At 42.0% G+C, this 18,847-nt stretch overlaps 3 protein-coding genes across 5 annotated transcripts in view; 2 read left to right on the plus strand and 1 right to left on the minus strand.

Moving 5' to 3' along the window:
* On the plus strand, positions 1–3,996 carry nipa2 (NIPA magnesium transporter 2). 2 transcript variants are annotated; one of them, XM_020080948.2, is made up of 6 exons: positions 1–454; positions 1,026–1,259; positions 1,622–1,678; positions 2,172–2,262; positions 2,386–2,546; positions 2,794–3,996. In XM_020080948.2, exons 2-6 carry the CDS (start codon positions 1,121–1,123, stop codon positions 3,450–3,452), a joined length of 1,107 nt encoding a protein of 368 aa, XP_019936507.2. In that variant the 5' UTR covers positions 1–454; positions 1,026–1,120; the 3' UTR covers positions 3,453–3,996. The 2 variants fall into 2 exon arrangements, with proteins under 2 accessions (XP_019936507.2, XP_019936505.2); XM_020080946.2 differs by lacking the exon at positions 1–454 and adding an exon at positions 552–929.
* cyfip1 (cytoplasmic FMR1 interacting protein 1) overlaps positions 3,917–18,847 on the minus strand; it is a 25,035-nt gene continuing 10,104 nt past the window's right edge. For both annotated transcript variants that reach the window (XM_020080944.2, XM_020080945.2), the window contains exons 13-31: positions 18,639–18,764; positions 18,377–18,543; positions 17,625–17,772; positions 16,626–16,779; positions 16,368–16,524; positions 15,470–15,566; positions 14,872–14,948; positions 14,019–14,127; positions 13,815–13,934; positions 13,466–13,665; positions 12,556–12,643; positions 8,536–8,679; positions 8,256–8,346; positions 6,802–6,932; positions 6,606–6,678; positions 5,837–5,931; positions 5,508–5,746; positions 5,274–5,421; positions 3,917–4,567 (exon numbers count right to left, since the gene is read on the minus strand). In XM_020080944.2, coding sequence (XP_019936503.1) covers positions 4,403–4,567; positions 5,274–5,421; positions 5,508–5,746; positions 5,837–5,931; positions 6,606–6,678; positions 6,802–6,932; positions 8,256–8,346; positions 8,536–8,679; positions 12,556–12,643; positions 13,466–13,665; positions 13,815–13,934; positions 14,019–14,127; positions 14,872–14,948; positions 15,470–15,566; positions 16,368–16,524; positions 16,626–16,779; positions 17,625–17,772; positions 18,377–18,543; positions 18,639–18,764 — 2,529 coding nt within the window. In that variant the 3' untranslated portion in view covers positions 3,917–4,402. The remainder of the gene's footprint in view (positions 4,568–5,273; positions 5,422–5,507; positions 5,747–5,836; positions 5,932–6,605; positions 6,679–6,801; positions 6,933–8,255; positions 8,347–8,535; positions 8,680–12,555; positions 12,644–13,465; positions 13,666–13,814; positions 13,935–14,018; positions 14,128–14,871; positions 14,949–15,469; positions 15,567–16,367; positions 16,525–16,625; positions 16,780–17,624; positions 17,773–18,376; positions 18,544–18,638; positions 18,765–18,847) is intronic.
* On the plus strand, positions 10,241–12,280 carry LOC109625633 (fibronectin type III domain-containing protein 9). The gene is made up of 2 exons (XM_020080949.2): positions 10,241–10,379; positions 11,439–12,280. The coding sequence occupies exon 2, from the start codon at positions 11,525–11,527 to the stop codon at positions 12,158–12,160; it is 636 nt and encodes a 211-aa protein (XP_019936508.1). The 5' UTR covers positions 10,241–10,379; positions 11,439–11,524; the 3' UTR covers positions 12,161–12,280.

The following is an 18,847-nucleotide window of genomic DNA, read 5'->3' on the forward strand; positions in this document are numbered from 1 at the left end:
CTGCCAATAGATCCTTTGATCTAAATCTTACACACTGGACCTTTAATCCCAACCCCCTCACATTTGATTGTGCTTCAATTCATTTTGAAAGCCGGGTGTCGCTAACTCTGCAGGGCTCTGGACATTTTCACTTCTTCTACCACACAGACTGGAACACGGGGCCACTGACAATGTAGAGTTGTCTGGTGTGAACACAGAGAAGCGGATGACCGATAACAGTGTGTGGACTTCAGCCTGGACACACAAACACACACACACATACACGCACACACGGTCCACGGTGACAGGGTAAGGGGAGAAGGCGGAAGCAGAAGCTCGCAGTGCGACAGTCGTCAAGCGGTGTCGGAGAGAAGCAGTGAGCGGCATATGATGGTTGTCCACACAGCCAGGAGGTCAGGCTAGCTGTGAGCTAACCTCGATCCGCGACCACCTTTCTTCTTGTCGGTGAAAACAGGTACGTAGCCCCCACTGTGAGTCCTCACACCCGGCAACCAACTCACCCTCACACGCCATGCTAACCGCTAACCGACAACGTTAGCCGAACAGCTAGCACGCCTCGCCCGTGTTAGCTAACGAGAGAGGTGTTGGCACGGAGACTCTCGTGAAATGTTGTGGTCGAAGTGTTGGCGGCTGAAGTGTTGGTGGTTACAGCCACACCCGCTGATGTCGAAATGAAGATATTTATGAAACTAAGCCCGTGAAAGGACTTCTCTTGTAAACACGCTGCTCCCAACATTGTCCTGTGGCACTTCCTGGATTCCTGAGTGCTGAAGTAATAACATTTACACAGTGGATTGTCTGCTCAGTCACCTGTGTGTGTGTATGGAAGCAGCCCACAGTGACTGTAGATGAGCCTGCTGTTACTCTGATGGAGTCTAACCTCACATTAAATGATGGCTTTTCAGTTTGTAATATCGCCTGTGGAGACGGTAGGTCACTACTGTTGTGATGATGATGATGATGATGATGATGAAGATGATGAAGAAGGCAGCAGCTTGTACATGTCTTGTCTTTCTCTCTCTCAGGTGTCTGGGCTGCACAGAACTGCACTGTGGGTCATCACCTTAACTGTGTACTCGTAAATGTGACGGACCACACTAACAACAAATCCAGCCTCGCTATGGGTCAGGACAGGGGCAAGTATGACTTCTACATCGGCCTGGGGTTGGCCATCAGTTCGAGTATCTTCATCGGAGGCAGCTTCATCCTCAAGAAGAAAGGACTGCTGCGGCTGGCGAGGAAGGGGTCCATGCGGGCGGGTACGGACCCTTTTCTGATCTGTTTTAACACACATCACTAATAACCGGACACCGTTTGTCAACTGCACCAGGCACTCCCTGATGCAGTTGAGCAACACTCAACGGCAGCAATGCAGTCAGACCAGTGGGGGTAGATTAACATACAGGATGACATTTCAGGCGTGTCTGGTTCTGTTCACATGTGTGCAGTGTGTGTGTGTGTGCATGTGAGCATGTGAGCAAACAAGACACTCTTAACACCTGGTAATCATTTACCTCATTACTTTTTCACTTGACCTTTAAGTCGTATCCAGTGCAGCTGTCAGGGCTGCATAATTCATGTTATTTAAATGTTCTATAATATTTCTTTGTGTCCTCTCCAGGCCAGGGTGGTCATGCATATCTGAAAGAGTGGCTATGGTGGGCTGGTTTATTGTCAAGTAAGTGATGACACTCTGTAGTAAAACATGTATTTGGATATAAGCCCCTTTAGCATGGATTTAATGATTCACAGGTTAAGTCAGGGTGCCAAGTTTAGGGCAGAATTTAAGTTTGTTAAAAATATGTTCAGACTTCTAGGTTTCATGTAAGCATTTCAGTTAAAGGATGTGGGCTAAAGGACATTTAAAATGATTGTTAAAGTGTGTTGTAGGTTCTTGCTATTTATTGAAATATTTCACTGAAATACTGTTGAAACCCTCACACCGAAATCTAGAAATATCAAACCAAGTTTAACTCGGATTGCCATTCCCCTGCAAATGGCGAAACCGGTGCTTGCATGCAAATCTTTCTTTGTACTGAATACAGTTACAACACATATACTAAGGGTGTGTGTTCAGTAGAGTAAACCTCAGAGAGTATTTCAGTGTCAGCCTTCATTAGGACATAGTGATCCTTCTCATATTTACCTCAATGTGTGTTGATCCTTGGCAGTGGGGGCCGGTGAAGCAGCCAACTTTGCAGCCTATGCCTTTGCTCCTGCAACACTGGTCACGCCACTGGGAGCCCTCAGTGTGCTTGTGAGGTATGGACTATTCACTGCATGAAAGGAACAGTTAAACCATGTCTGACAATTTCCCCTTTACTAGTGTTTCCTTGGGTTTGTGTAGTGGAGTCATTGTGACTGACGTGAAATATCATATTGCAGTGCGGTGCTGTCGTCCTACTTCTTGACAGAGCGGCTAAACCTGCATGGGAAGCTCGGCTGCCTGCTCAGCATCCTGGGCTCCACCAACATGGTGATTCATGCACCGCAGGAGGAAGAGATCAGCAGCCTCGAGGACATGGCCAAGAAGCTGGTTGACCCAGGTATAGTACAAGCTGTGCTTCAGAGATCCTGTCAAAGTGTTTTACCAGAGTTTAACTTCTTACCCTCACTTTAGCATAACAACATTTAAACACTAAAGCAGATATTCAAGTTTTCAACTAAGAAAATTAGTTGAGAATGGCAATGTTTATTTTTAATTTTAAGACTTAAATTCCCTAATTTGTCTAGATTTATATTATCATTCATTAAATCTTAAAACTTAAAACCTTCCTTTTTTTTTTCCTCCAGGGTATTTTGTCTTTGCCACTCTTGTCATCATCGTTGCAGTCATCTTTATATTTGTTGTGGGTCCACGCCACGGTCAGAGCAACATCCTTGTGTATATCACTATCTGCTCCGTAATCGGGGCACTATCAGTATCTTGTGTCAAGGGACTGGGCATCGCCATAAAGGAAGCGATCGCTGGGAAACATGTTGTTGGAAACCCGCTAGCGTGGTTCTTGCTTCTGGGTCTGGTGGCCTGTGTGAGCACGCAGATCAACTACCTGAACAAGGCTCTGGACATATTCAACACGTCCCTGGTGACGCCCATCTATTACGTGTTCTTCACCACATCAGTGCTCACCTGCTCCGCCATCCTCTTCAAGGAGTGGGAGCACATGGGCACAGGCGACGTGATCGGCACCCTCAGTGGCTTCCTCACAATCATCGTGGGGATCTTCCTGCTCCATGCCTTCAAAGACATCAACGTCAGCCTGGCTACTCTCGCTGTGTCGATGAGGAAGGAAGAGCGGGCCTTTCCTGCGGCCAATGGCATGGCCTCCCACAGCACCTACGAACTGCTACATAATGAGTCCACTGAGGGCCAGGAGGACAGAGAAACGGGTTTGCCTTTTGATAGCGTCTCTAGAAGAAATGGGGCAATGACTTCCTCGTTGGATCATTAAGAAACTTCTGTTTTTTCTTGCACCCGACAGACCAGTAATGGCGTTGTTGCAGTGTACGTGAACAATAAGACAATCAGCTGTATGTGAAGAGTGACTTGGACGGACCAGTGGATTGTATTTATTGTTTAATTTGCCTTACTTTTCTCCGAATATGACCTGCTCATATTCAGTTGCAGTTAGAACCTAATTTCATTCCTCTGTAGCGTTGTAAATATGAGTTTTTTAAAAGAAATGTTTTGTTATATGTACATGCATATCCATGCACTGACTTACTTTCTATAAATCAAAGAAAAGTTTTAATATATATCTTCTACAGGAGCCCCTTCTGACAAGGACTATATTAAAAAGGACATTAACTATGATTTGGGTTTGTCGTGATACTTGAATATAACAACAGTTTTTGTTGGGAGTAGTTATGAACCTTTTTTGTAGCGTTTACATGAAAAGCTACAACAATGAACCAATAGATTTGTTTATATTTATTGAATTAAAAGGATTTAAAACATTTGGAACACAAGGCACAAAGAATAAATGCTTAACATGAGTATGAGCTTTGTTACTTTTCAATTTCCTTTAAGCTGTTTAGCATGCATGTTCAACAGTATAGAAAATACAAGTTTACTTTCACCCCCCACTTAAAATAGGTTACTGTTCACCCTTAATAATCCACCACTGCAAACCCTTAAATATGTATCTGATAAAACTAATTTCCCTTCCCTCATCTATAACTGTCTGCAAGTATAAAAAAAAAAAAAAAAGAATAGGTCATTCATAAAAAGGGAAATATCTATCATTTAAGGCACAAGTGAATACAAAAAAAGTGGCCCCACTAACTTACATTTTAAGGTCCTTTGCTAGTAAAGACCATAAGTAAATGAGGAGGAATAATTGTAGATGCTGGTAATGCTGACAGTGTTTGGAACGTCACGCTGCTGCACAGGATCCACACCTCAGCTGCTGGCAAGTGACTGGTGTATCGGAGGCTGGAAGCATCGGACGTGTTCAACCGGCATGTTCTCTCCATCTCCAGACTTCATGTACTTGTTCAGGATGGCAAATATCTCATTGTTGAGCACCTGGAATTTGCGGATTCTGTCGACCATTTTCTTTAGTGGCTGAAAGGAAAATTGAAAATATGGATACACTGAATTTCCTGTGATTTGAAGAAAAAAAAAAAGTCTTATTCCTTTTTGTAATAAGTTTTGTACAGAAAAAGAGTGGGAAAGAGTTTTGCTCAGTATTCCTTGACACTAAGTGTTGATTGGGCTTTTATTTAATATTTCAACACTTTCTAAACTTCACCTTCATGCCACGAGTAAATAAGACAACACCATTCATGTCCAGTGGCTTAATTTGAAGCTACAACCAACAACCAATTAGTTTAGCATAAAAACAGAAATCGACACATTATAGCTCATACATCCAATCCCTTTTAAAAATGCTGGACTACATTATTCATATAATGAATTGAAAAATGGGAGAATTGGATTCAATTGGTAAATGTATGTTAAAATGTTGAACTACTCCTTTTTCTATGTTGCATTTGGTATTGCTTTATTTCCAATTAATAAGGGGGTAATACTCTGCACAGGAGACAGTCTGTTCAGCCACAGTGTCTGTCAATGAGGGATTTTAAACATTGTCATGGATCAGTACAGCTCATATGATAACTAAGGCACCACATGCATTTTAGTTTGCTGTCAACGTTTTAAAGATCAAATTAAAAAAAGTCATTAATATGAGCTGACTGACAATCATGGTGGTCCATGTGAAGAGTAGTCACTGTACATGACAGCATTTCTCATCATGTTTCCAACTTACCACGCTCTTGATGACCTCATCCTTGCCGTCGTGTTTCTGCACCTTCAGGAGGTGGTAGCTGAAGTCCAGGATGTCGAAGCGTCTCTGCTGTCCCAGCAAGGCGATGATCATGCAGCCGGCCCAGTGGAGGCCGTCTCCGAAGCACTGCCTGGAAAACAAGAATGTTGCTGTTAGTAAAGCTGCGATGCTTTAAATCCCATTTGGCGGTACAGACGTGCGCCCTTATGCACTCACTCCACTGTGAACTCGTGGGCACCCACAGGGATGCAGTACACAAACTGCATTGCACTCCAGAGACGGTGGAACTCCACACACTCGTCCACGTGCATTACGCCATTGCCGGGCAGTGGTCCACGCCAGATGGGGTCGTCCAGGAAGCCTCGCACACGAGTGAGGATGACTTCGAACATGGACAAACCGCAGCACAGCCTCTCTTTGGTCAAAAGGTCGCCCTCACGAGCAATGGCTATTTGCTGAAAGAGAAGTGAAGCAGGAGACATGTTGGAGGATTCACTCTCAACAGGACTGAAGGTCGTCACATTCCTTTTTCAGACTGACTGTACCTGTGGGGTGCCGAGGCGTTCGATCAGTGGAACCAAATGCAGAGCTGTGTATTTGGCTTCCAAACGCTTCATCTTTGCATCCAAGCGTTCCCCCTCTACACAGTGAGGAAAAGAAAAGTCCAGTCATACATCCAATGTGCATATAATAAATATCATAAATTATCCCAACAATTATTATCCAGTGTTCAAAGTCTGCTATTGTATGTTCATGTTTTGTTCTATGACAAGGAAGGTTGATGTCAAGCCATGTCAAGTTGGAACAGCTCGAAGTTTTTGGTACACGAGTTTCTGAAATCATCACTTAGAAACCAATTAACATCACATTAGCTCTGCATAGTAGCTTTTAGTTTAGTTTTTAATGTTACAAACTGCATGTCCCTCAAAAAAAGGACCTTCTGAGGAGCATGTGGATCCTAAAAACTACGCTACACAAATTGGCCACAACATTAAAACTGTTTAATGTTTGGGCTGATCGGTGCATGTGTTTACAGTTACAGTTTAGCAGCTGTGTGGAGGTGAGAAGGGTTTTCACGCCTCACAATTATTTCTGTCTCTGTAGATGTGTATATACAGTACATCAATAATATCCCATCAACAATATATCAGCTCCCCCACCCGCTTGGAACGGGTATCATCACTGTTTCCTTCCAACAAGCAACAAGTTGTAGAAAGTTGTTCAATAAAGCAAGCCTCATTCTTTACATCAAAACCTCAGAAAGAAAAGAAAGTTTCACTGTTAAATTAATTGTGTGTTCCTTCTTGAATTTACCTTTGACGTGGACTCTGGGAAGAATGTTTTGGAAGGGTGCCGCATGCAGCAAATCGCAAACTTCTTCTTGTGACTGGAGAGAAGATATGATAATGTGAAATCACCAGAATTAACTTAAGTGTATTTATTAAGTGTGCAAACATTTAGTTTACATTAGTGAAAACTTGAATTTTCCTGATTAAACTTTGATCCATACCAGACTCTGCTCGCTCAGCAGACAGAAGAGGAGGGCGTTGCCCACTTCCCTCAGGTTCTGGAAACAAACCGTCTTGAGCTCAGCGTATTCTACAATGTCCTTCAGCTGGTGGTGAAAGAATTCCAGGATACCTGACAAGAAATCCAGTGTAATTATTATTATACATCTACCACACAGCAGCAAACACCCATCACAGCAGTAGGTACACCCTGCTGATTAATAAGCAAACACTGCCAGCCGTTTGAGCTGCCGGCATGAGGCTCAGCTCGTTTCCTCACAGAACTGAGGCAGAGAGGACTCTTAAACGAGGTGTGATGTTCCCACTGCACCGAAAAACTACAACAGGAGAAAAAAGCTCCGCTCTTTGTTCCATTATTTCATGTGGATTTGACGCTGTGTTACTCGTTAAAGCAGATGTTCTCATGAAAGCAAAACAGCTCATAGTGTGTAGCTGCACAGCTCGAAGAGGACATTTCTGTTACATTTTCTTTTTCAGTTCATGACTGCGCAGTTAATAATTAATAGTAGATTCCAGCAGGATAAGTAAACTACTGTGAAAAAACACATTCAAAGGCATGGCTGGTTTATTTCATTTTATCACAGGTATCACAGTTAACAGAGAGGTGGAAAGATGACGACCCTCTTAAAGCAGGCCTCTCCCTGCAGGAGCCTGATGGGAGGACTTTGAAAATGAATCTCCCTGACGACCAAAGCTTCCATATCATTTGGTTTTGGTTGTACTTTGATTTCTACATTTACATTTCCTGTACATTTTTTAAATACATGTATTTTTAGTTTAAACTCATGTGTGGCCTTCCCTTCTTAGTCCAGCCTTGAGTCAGGTTGTGACTAGAGTAAAATCAATTGTTGCCTTAAGTGCTGAACTACAGACGGCTGGTTCTCCCTCACTCTCTCCCAGGGCAGGTGGAGAGGGGTGCACGCTCTGTGTGCCTGTATCCGGGCTGGAGGCACTCTGACTCGGCCAGTGGAGCTTGTGCTGGCTCTCCCTCACTCACTCAGGGGGCTGGTGGAGAGGGGCGCCAGTCCGTGTGGCTCTACCCAATACCCGATAACGTGAGCTCTCACATCGTCAAAACAACAATTATGTTATTATCGCAAACGATAATATCGCACACTCCTAATTGAAACTATGGTGAAAGGTCATTTTTACTGTCAATTCTGCTGTGAACCGCACGCAGGGATGAGGAGAAAATAGGTGAGACTCCAACTCTAAAAGAGCCGTGAAGCTCACACAAAGGAGATGCACCTGTGATGTGTGTCTCACACAGGCAGTGTAGACGCTCTAACCTGATCACATGGGCACTGGAATGAAAAATAAGACATTCCGCACACACGCTCCTGCAGCCACTGTGGCCCAGACATAATGCACTTATGTGAATAGACAATGAAAAGTTTAAGGCCAACTAAGAAGTACAGGCTACATTTTCACCGACCTGGTGAGCCATACTCGTGGCGTGGAAGTCGGCAGATCTTGGGCATCACCTCCATCAGGGTCTTCACATACTGCATGATGGTTCCCTGGAGCTGTATAAAAAGGAAGATTAATAACCTGCAGCAGATTTTAATAGAACAGACACAACCCCTCTTCTTTTACTGTTGATATGACATCAGGCACATTAACAACTAACAAAGACAGCCACCTTTTATCTCCTGGTACAGCAGCAAGTTTCAGCAGGGACATTTTGCCTCCTACAAACTCACTGTCTTACTCACCAGACTTTTGACGACCTTCAGCAGTTCCTCCATCACCACGGCGATGCCCTGGTAGCCCAGCAGTCGACACATGGCTTTGATGTGCGGGGGACCCACGAAGTTCCTGTAGGAGCTAAAAATGCTGCTGTACGCCAGGTTCAAGGTCTACACGTTCAGAGGGAAGAAAAGACAAGGAGAAAAAATGTTGAGCTCAGAGGTCTGACACTTGAATTAAAGTTGTATTGTAGAGCAGTGAGGATGAATACTGAGGTAAACACATAACCATAGTATTCTCACCATTAACAAATGAGTACTTGGAGTAAATTAGACTTGTGTGTGTGCTGATTGACTTGTTTAAAAGGTGAAAGAAACTAAAGAAAAACTTAAAGCCTAATGGTGTAATCTGTTAGTTGCCCTCTAGGGGCAGCAGTGTACAGTGTGGTGTATATGAAATCCCACAATGCACGACAGAATGTTCTTCATCCAGTCATGTTTACACATTCTCAAACTTGTAGTTTAGTAAGCAAACATTAGGTAATCAGTTTGATGTATTAAGTCACAAAACCAAAATATGGGACACAGTGAAATATCTAACCTCATGGTCGGACAACAGGACTCATCTAGGACCAAGAATGTCTGAAGCATATTGTGTACCTGTTCATCTGATAGACCTTAAGATATTGAACATTGTTATTCACCAGTCAAGTTCCTCTCCAGTTCCTCAGTTATGGTGTTAAATAATATCCAGAACTTTGTGATGTCACAGGTAAGCTGAACTTTGACCATTAAAAATTCTAAAATGATAAAGTGATGAGATTTCATATCCAATTTAACATTTGTGTTCAATTTTGTCACAATCAGTGCATTAATTCTTGTTTTTGTGAGGTTGTTGCACGTCCAATGACTCTGTGATAAACTTCTGCAGCTCTTTGCCATGTCTTCCACAAATTCTATCTGTTAACTAACACAGTTATACGGCGTGTTTGAGACACTGAACGTAGCACACCAGGGAAAAAAGATGCAACAGCCATAGCTATCGTTGAAGCCACCCTGATAGCATTGCTAAAATTGTTTAATCCTCTTAGAGGCATGAATCTGCATGTAGATTATGAGACATCTTATGTGAGATTTTATCAGCACTGGATTAAAAGGTCGTGTGAGTGTTAACAGTGCAAATGATAAACATCAACTCAATTTGATATTTTTGCACATGTAGAAATATGTGCTTTATGGAAAAATCGGTTTGCAGCATTACCCACAGTACATTCTATGACAATCTGGCCAGCAGTTGAGACACATGTTCTGCACTACACAGTCGGACAGATGGACTGACCTACTGAGGAGCAATTCAGCCCCCTCTCCCCGCTCTACCCTCAGAACACACCACTAGATTGTCCCAAAACGATGGCATGGACCAAATTGATGATCATGGGGAAATTAATGATTCATATTTCAACAATTCTACTTGGTTACCTAGTATGGAAAAAATGGAAACAGAAAATGATATAAGAGCATATAAATTAACAACATTGTTAAAAACTATGTACATAGAACGAGCCTGTTCTGACTGCCTGTGCATCCACAGCAAGAGGATTCAGCTTCATCTCTCCCCTGTTGGCTGAGGCTGGTGCTCTAATCCAGCAGCACTATTACACGCATGCACACACGCACACACAATATCTCTGGTCCCCTCTTGAGGCTAAAGAGCTACACGGCAGCAGCGCGACAGCACAGCTGTTGATGCGCTGACAGTGATACAGTGCAGATGCTTATGTGAGTGGACGGCAGGAGCACAGGACGGTCTGAAGCAGCAGCTCAGACACTACACAACGGTATGTGCAACACATGCTGGCATCGTTTACCTGGTAGGTCCTTTCTCCTCTCATGTTTGAAAGAATGAATGAACACTAATGATTCGCTTGACGAGGATCTTTGCCATGTAGACAAGTACGTTCTGTTGCTATGGGTTACAGCTAATGCACCAGAAAAAGAAAAAAAAACTTCAGATAAAAAAAATTGATTATAGAACTGACTATTCTTGTACAAATATGTGGTTCTGATATTGTTAATGTTCATAAAATTACAGCTTAGTGAGAAGACCTAAGGAGTAAAGAGCAAAAATAGGATAAGTAATCTTCTTACCCACTCTGCACTAGTTTAAATGGTTATCGGCCAAGCAAACACTTAAGTCACACTACATTTGATAACATGTAAATTCAAATCAACACTGATGATGTAATTTGGGCTTTTCTATGGATCATGCTTCTGTTTCTTTTCCATTTTGGCCAATTGTAACAACATGAAGCTTTATTTTCCATCCCATCTGTCCCAGGTCTGGACAATGTTCCTACAACCTTGTCCAGACCTGGGACAGATGGGACGGATAAATATAACAAATAATGCTCAAATTAAAACTGAAACAAAAGGTTGTAGCTTCATATCTGACCAATGGGGGGTTTAAAGCGTGTCAATTATCATAACCTGTACTATCCCAGGTGACTGACAGCACAGATGAGCCTCTTAACAAAACATTCTGCGTTGTGTAATTTGCTGAAGGTCTGTACATACGCTCACCTCCCTCCCACCGCTGCACTTTGTCCCAGTTAATCCTTTTCACAATGCTTATTATCCTCTGATACTGTTTTTCCTTCTTTGCTCTTTGCAGGGTGGTTAGGTGGGAGTGAGTGGGGTGGGTGAATGTGACTTTTCTAAGTTATGTTCAACACTGCACAATGGGAGCGGGATCCTGAGAAATTTTGCAATTTGGACAGAAATGGTCCATTAATCCAAGTGGTCAAACACAGGCCGCAATAACAACAGACAAACCTAGAGAAAATTAGAAAAGGCCATAGCAAAAATCTGTGTATCATCTGTATTTCTTCATGTCAATGTTTTACTGTGTTTTTGTCATCTCTCTTTTCCAGTTTGGATTTTCATTTTGAGCGTACAAAGACTGTGACAACTGAGCGAACACTTCACTCATATCAACTTAACTCAACAGCGCCTCCACATGGGGATTGCAGTCTACAACATCACCGCCACCTCAGCAAATGTGGGCTGGCCGCCGTCCCCCGGCTGCCTGGACACCTTCTACAGCGTCATGTACGACCCCAAATGGAACAGCCTGCTCATGGGCTACAAGCGCAAGAGTTTCATGCATGAGGAACGTATCCCTGTCAGCCAGACCAGCACCCACCTGGCCAACCTCCTCCCCCAGAGTGCCTACTTCTTGTGTGTGACGTGTCAGGCCGCCAATCCGTTGCCGGACCAATGCCAGGTGTTCAGCACTCTGAGTGCGAGCGGCGAAGGTCACGAAAGAGCGGGCTGGGAACTCGCCATGGGCGTCTGGCTGACCTGCTGCATCTTGCTCCTGGTCATTGCCAGCATCCTGTTGTGGGGATGTCTTCACACCATCTGCTCCCTCCAGAGCCAGGCCTCTGACGGCTGCCCAGTGGTGACCAACTCGACCCTCCAAGACATGTCTGGATCTGGACGCCTCTACACTCCCCGCAGCAGCATGGACGCCACTAAACATTCCACATCCATGCCGCCACCCCTCCTCTCAGCACAGACCACTGGCCACATAATTACCCAAGACCACGAGCTGAGGACACTCACTAAGCTGTCTGGCAGTGAGCCAGCATGAATCAACTGGATTGAGGTCATCACAGCATTGTTCTGCCGCCACTGAATTGTCACTTAGTATTTTCATCCACTGATAACATACTATTTGGGTTTAGAAGAAATAAAAATGTTTTCAAGGGAACTGAAATTTTGTGCAAACACATTGAATAGTAATTGATCAAAATTGGTTCCTCTCAATGTTTCTCTTGTAAATAACAAGGTCGTGAAGTAATTTAGATTTATGTGAACAAACATCTTTAGTTCTCCATTTATTTTGCTGATGTTTTAGGAGATTTCACACGCTGATCCCCAATTATGAGTCACACCGAAAAAATATATAAAAAATAATTCTCCGCTCATGAAATCCAAGAACATAAAATGAAGGATAGTGCTTTCTCGTGGGTGATAATGACTGACCTTTGACCCGTAAAGATACTGGGGCTGAGCGTTGGGTGGCTTGTCTCTCTGGAACTCTTGAGAGAAGGGCAGGATGGTGCGCACAAACCTGAACACAGAGAGACCTTATTATGTTTTATCATGAATCTCCACTATCACCATCAAAAGGAGTCTAAGAGGAATCAACACGCACACACACACACACACTAATAAAGATTAACTTATAATAAGCAATATTTATACTACGTTATACAAACAGCTCTATCATCAAGAAAATATGATGAATAAATTAAACATCAGAGATTTGTAGCTCATTAAACACCCGATCTGTGTTTCTTTGCAAACTACATGTGAGGAAGTTGCTACTGCTTATTTCAAAGACCCTGCTGAGTAACTGAGTGAACAGTAAATATTTTCTGGTCTATGATCTTAAGAATTTTTGTTAATGCAATGTGCATTTAAAAATTACTAAGTAATAAATAACTGATACAACCAAGTTTGAAACACTATTGTTTACTTTAGGTGATATGGGATCTGTTATAATGCACAAACACCAAATCAAAAGTGCAACAATTTCATGGAGTAAAGATGAGTGAAGCTGGTCCTTTAAGGCGGTGTAGAGATCTGTGGCTGCAGGGATTATAATCCAGCCTTGTTACTATAGATTTGCATTAATTTACATGTAAATATTTTAATCTAGGTTTTTTATTTGGATATTTCTTTTCTCTTTATTTCATATTTATTTTCATTTAGAATGCCACTATGTACTGCAGCATGTCAGTAGGAAATTATAATAAAAAATGATGTTTGGTGCATATAGTGAATTAGTGAAGTTGTGTACCACCAGTGCAGTCAAACTGCAGAACATACAGGCAGAATTATTGACTTTTATAGTGAATTGTGACTCAGACAATGACCCAAACTAACGCACCTGTTGGTCGAGCCATTGTAGCAATAGTTGGGCAAGAAATCATAGTTGAGTTCCCAGAAGACGTGCAGTGTAATCCTTCCGTAGGGGGCCGACACGTTGTGGTTGGCCTCGCGGAACATGGCGTCCAGGCTGTCCAGGGTCAAAAACTTGCTGAGGAGCTTGTGCGTCAGGCGGTTGATGTCCAGAAGACCTTCCAGTTCCTTTAACCAAGAAATACACAGAAGAACAGTTTATATCAGCACACCAACACGTCCTCCTCTAAACACCCACACAACGGGAGAAACAACAGGAGCGAACACTAAAATAAAAAGAGGATGTAATTTAGTTGCAGAGATTAAAATCAACATACCATGATTGAGGTGAGGTCCTCACTCTCAAAGCGATTGATGGCCAGCTCGAGAGACTTTGAAAGAGCAGCTGAGATCCTCTGAGTGATGAGCCTGTTCAGATCTATGGAGCGGCCTAAAAGCTGAGGTTCACAACTAGTTAGTAAAGGCACAACAAGCACAAACAAATTTTATAAAAAGAGGCAGGAGATTGGTTCAGTTTAAACCTGGACGTGGCGTTGCTTCAGAAGAGTCTCGTAGCGGTTGGAGGAAGGCCACGGAATATTGGCCCCCTGGTTCTTACAGTCAGCTCGCAAGCGTTTGTCAAGCAGAAGACTGAGGGATTAAAAGGAAAAGTGAAGTTAACAGTATGAAGGCTCACACCGACATCCTGACTAGAGGAGATAAAGTCTGCTTCATCGACATCACCCATCCTGCTCCAAATATGCTTCAACTGATTTTAAAGTAAACATCAAGTATAACATTTATTTCATATAATTGAGCCTTTCATTAATTTATTCATTACTTTTAGCTAATAGTTTAGTTATTTTTTTACTTTAAAGTAACATTATCCATTTATACTAAATATCCATTAAATAAAGCTAATTACTTTTAACTTTTATTATTGTTGGGTAAATATCTACCATTTTGTTTCCTTTAATTAATTTCAGCAATTAATTTCAATATTAATCTAATAGTTTTATAGCTGGTTATTTCATTTTTTTTAACAATATACCCATTACCTCAAGCTAACTGTGCCCACTTGTTGCTGACCAGTTTTCACACACAGACTCTCAGTATCAAAGTGTTATATAGTTGGTGGGAGGTCTGTGATTTGTAGCTGGAAGCTTTCAGGTCAGCAAAACACCGAATTGGATGGTTCTGAGTTATTTTCTACCTAAACACAAATAAGTACCTTTATATTTTAATAAAATCGTGAATCCTATTTTGAATCCAGATTGAAGAGTACCTCTATTAAAAGTAATTGAGGTACTCTTCAATCTGTCATGGATCCTCTGGTAACTAACACAATGAAAAAGAGAGAAAAAATACAAAAGTACAAGCAAATGATCCACCTACCTTCCTGCTAGAATCTTGTAGTAGCCAAATATCTGATCAGCCAGTTTGTAGACAAACTGATCAAAGCACAAGTTCACCTGAAAAACATGGAGGTTCAAATTAACATGGATTTTTGAGAACATGTTTCAGTCTGTGATGGACAGAAATAAAACAGATTCTTTCTCAATTTGGAAATATTGCATTTGCAAATACCATTTTGAGTTTATCAGAGGATGTAGAGAAGGACATGTAGAACTTGGTCCACAGACTGACTGTTAAAGCCTGCTGCCTCATCCCAGACTGACTGCTACAGTGCACTGGTTGCTATCTATTATTTTTTTTAGTAATATCGAAGGCAGTCCTTTTTTCTTGCTTTTTATAGTTACAGTACATAAGTCCCATTTAAATAAACTGATGACACATAATGACAGGAAATACAGTGTAAAAGCTAACAGGACAGACAGGCAACTGAGAGAAAGCAAAATAAATACAAAGAATTAATTCGAGACAGAGACCAGAAAGTTTCTGCAACAGTTTCACCAAATCTTTACCAACTCAAGTTTGACAAGCTAGAATTTGAAATAATCTTGTATATACACGAACTGTTTTTGTCTATTACCTCAGCTTCTATTTCATCATAGAGGAACTGCTTCTTGAATTTGGTCAGGGCGTAGTGTGCACTGTCATTGTACAAATCCAGGGGATACAGCACATACCTGCAGGAGATGAGAGAAAAAAGGAAAGGTTCAGTGAATTCATTTTTAATGGAGAGGGAACAAAAGCTCCATTAATATGTTACACAATGATTTTATAAGGTAATATGCTAAAAATAAGGAAAGCTGAGTGCGATGCCTACACAGTGGTGTAGACAGTGCTGAAAATGTCAGTGTTTTAGTTACTTGACTGTGGCAGCACACCACAGATTCATTTATCTTGGTTGTGATTGATACTGATTTTCTGTTTTTATTCACTGGTTCAAATCTGATTTCATTAAGATAAGTAATTTTACAAGCACAAGTTATCCACCAATATTAAAATGATAGCTTTCAAAATAAATAACTATATGATTGACACTTTTTAACAATTTTGGGTGAACATGAAGAATTACAGCATTTACAGTTCAAACCAGATGATGTGCTTAATGGCTTATGTAAAACCTGCCTGACAGCAGCATAATCCTGCAGTGTTTGCCTGCAGTTTTAAAACAGATATTCATAGTTAATCCCAATTTTTAGGATCTTACCCAGGGTCTTTTTTGAAAACATAAGATAAAACAAATCATATACTGAAGTTGCTGAATGCCTCTGGCCACTCCCCCCACCAAAAATCTCACACACACAGACATCAGTCAGTGAGGGAAAGCCTTTTTCAGGTTTTGGACTATTGCAAAAGGCTGAAGTTTCAAAGTTTAACAGCTAAACAGGGAAGAGACATGTAAGGTGTTGGGGAGTGGTAGAAAAGGAATATTCTCCCACAATTATGTTTGTTACAGGAAACAAAAAAAATGCATATTTTACTCCATCATGGAAGCTTCCTTGGTCTCCAGGATGTGGTCGGTGAGGATCCAGGGCATGGACATCTCGATGGGGAACTGGATCCTGCGACCCATGGTGAGCTCCAGGAAGAACTCCCTGAACCACAGCTGGGAGACATCGCAACACTGCTGCAAGGTCTCTGCATGGAAGAGAATACAGGTTTCATTAGAGTGGCTCCAGCTAAGAGCAGTTATTCAGCATTCACAGGAGCTACAGGATCAAAGCGCTGTTTCCTCGTACCACTGAAATTCAGCAGGTGGGTGTAAAAGAAGGACTCGCGGTGAAACTTCTCAATGTCCAGGATGGTTGGGCCCTCGAGGCTGCTGCGCAGAGTCTTCTTAGATCCACTTTTGTCAGCAATGAGAGACTCCAGCATGGTCCTCACCATATAGAGCTACATGTATTTAATATAAGAGAACACTGTCAGTTTACTAACCACATCACTTGCAGACATCTGATCTCATGACACACAGGTGGAGTGTTGATAGGCTCTTGTCTCTGTGTTGAATTTTACATTTCACAAAATATCATCTTATTAAAAAATACTGTATCTGGAAATTTTGATATTTTCTTTTTTTCCTCTATTGGTTGCATCATACCCTACATCAGCAGGGAAGCTGCAGTGCAATTTCCTTTTCATGTTCACTGAAAATACATTTCAAGTTCACCTCAGTGGGGAACATTTTCTTAAGACCCCGTCTTTATAATCTCCACTCGTTACAACTCATACGGGTGAAAATGTGCTGGGGGAGACGATCACAGAAGGTGATTGTTTAGGGCTTTACAGTCAAACTAGAACTGGAAAAAAAGATTAGTTCTTGGAATAGAGCACTAAGCTGATAAATCTGTATGGTTTATGCAACATGCGGGATGCTTCTGAATAATGACAATATGTGTGATATGTAACACAATTGCATAGATGACTGCTATTCAGCGCTGTTATTTATGGTAGTAGAAGGTGGGAAGGTCAGTTATAGTCATTCAGAGATAATGAGAAGAGAGAACAATACAGCAAACACAACAGGCAGGTTTATAAGAGCTGAGCTCATATTGTCTTCCTTATTAATGTTGCACATATGAGCCCATATCTGATGTGTGCACTGTGAGCGTCACAATCCTCATTATTGAGGACTGACAGCAGCCAGGGTGCAGTGAATAAGACCTTGGAGGTATGGGAAATGATTACAAAAGGAGAGGTTAAAGGAAGGTGGGTTTATCAGCATGGTGTGGAGCTGAGACCTGAGTGCTGGAGGGCCCCACAGCACGGCGAGGAACCTTTATGTCAAAGCCTCCCTTGGGGTCTTTTTCTCCGCGGAGGGCAGGATCGTTGTGGGGCTCCCGGCCGATTTCCCAGTCGCAAATCGTCTTCCGGATGGCCTGAAGGACGCTGTGGTCAGAGGACAATATCTAGTTAATCCCTGGCTTGAAAGACAGAGTTAACACACTGTGCCATAGCTGCAATTATAAATATAAAGCAAGTTCACTGGAGATGAATTAGTATACAGTACAGAGGTTTGTAAAGAAGCAGCTGCACAGAACAGTGTTATCATTGACCTGCCACAGGAGAACACGTATTAAGAGTAGTGGGATGGAACCAAAACTGTTAAGGTTGGAAAATCAAAGTAATGTTTTAAATGATGCTTCAAAGCTCCACAGGGTTGAGAGAAACCAAAACGTGAGGTGATATTTATGTCTGGGCTCAACACTATGAGCAAAACCTTTCACTTTACACATTCGAGCCACTGTTAGTATAAAAATATGAGCTTTATCACATCCCACAGTCTGGCAAACCGGACAAAATAAAGTATTTACATTGCATTCAGAATGTTGTCAGATCCCTTCTCTGTGTTCACATTTTGTTTTGTTGCAGCGTAATGAAAAAATAGTTTGAATTATTTTTTGGTTGATATGATTATTTCAAGAATTAACATTAGAATATAGTGTTGTCTGACAATCTGCAGCTGAGAATGCGATTGTCGTGTGACCTTTACCTCTGAACTACATTTTTCTTCTTCTTGATGGCCTGCCGTAGTGGGTCACGCAGAGAGACTTGAGCAAAATCCTGCAGAGCTGAATAGATGGTGTGACGGATGGCATGATTGAACACACTCTCCATGCGTCCCATCAGCACCTGCAGTCCCTTTATCATGGCCATTACCTGTCAAAAGCCAAACGTTAAATCAGTGATAAAGACTGGTGGCAGCTGATAAACCATACAGTATGTGTGCTGCAGGTGATGAGGTCACAACTTACCTCTACAAGGGCAAATTTCTCCTCGCTCGTGTAGTTGTATCTGGTGGCTCTTTCGTACTCCTCTGCATTGTCAGGGCACTCCTTGTTGGAGTACTTGTCTGTTGGATGAACCAGTTTCCAGGAGTACTGTCGGCAAAGACACAAAGTTTGAAAGACAAAAAGAAACACATGAATAAATGTTGATAAGCTGGGGATTGATTAACCATTCT

The sequence above is a fragment of the Paralichthys olivaceus genome, chromosome 3 (assembly GCF_024713975.1).
Source record: "Paralichthys olivaceus isolate ysfri-2021 chromosome 3, ASM2471397v2, whole genome shotgun sequence".
In the NCBI taxonomy this organism is placed as follows: Eukaryota; Metazoa; Chordata; class Actinopteri; order Pleuronectiformes; family Paralichthyidae; genus Paralichthys; species Paralichthys olivaceus.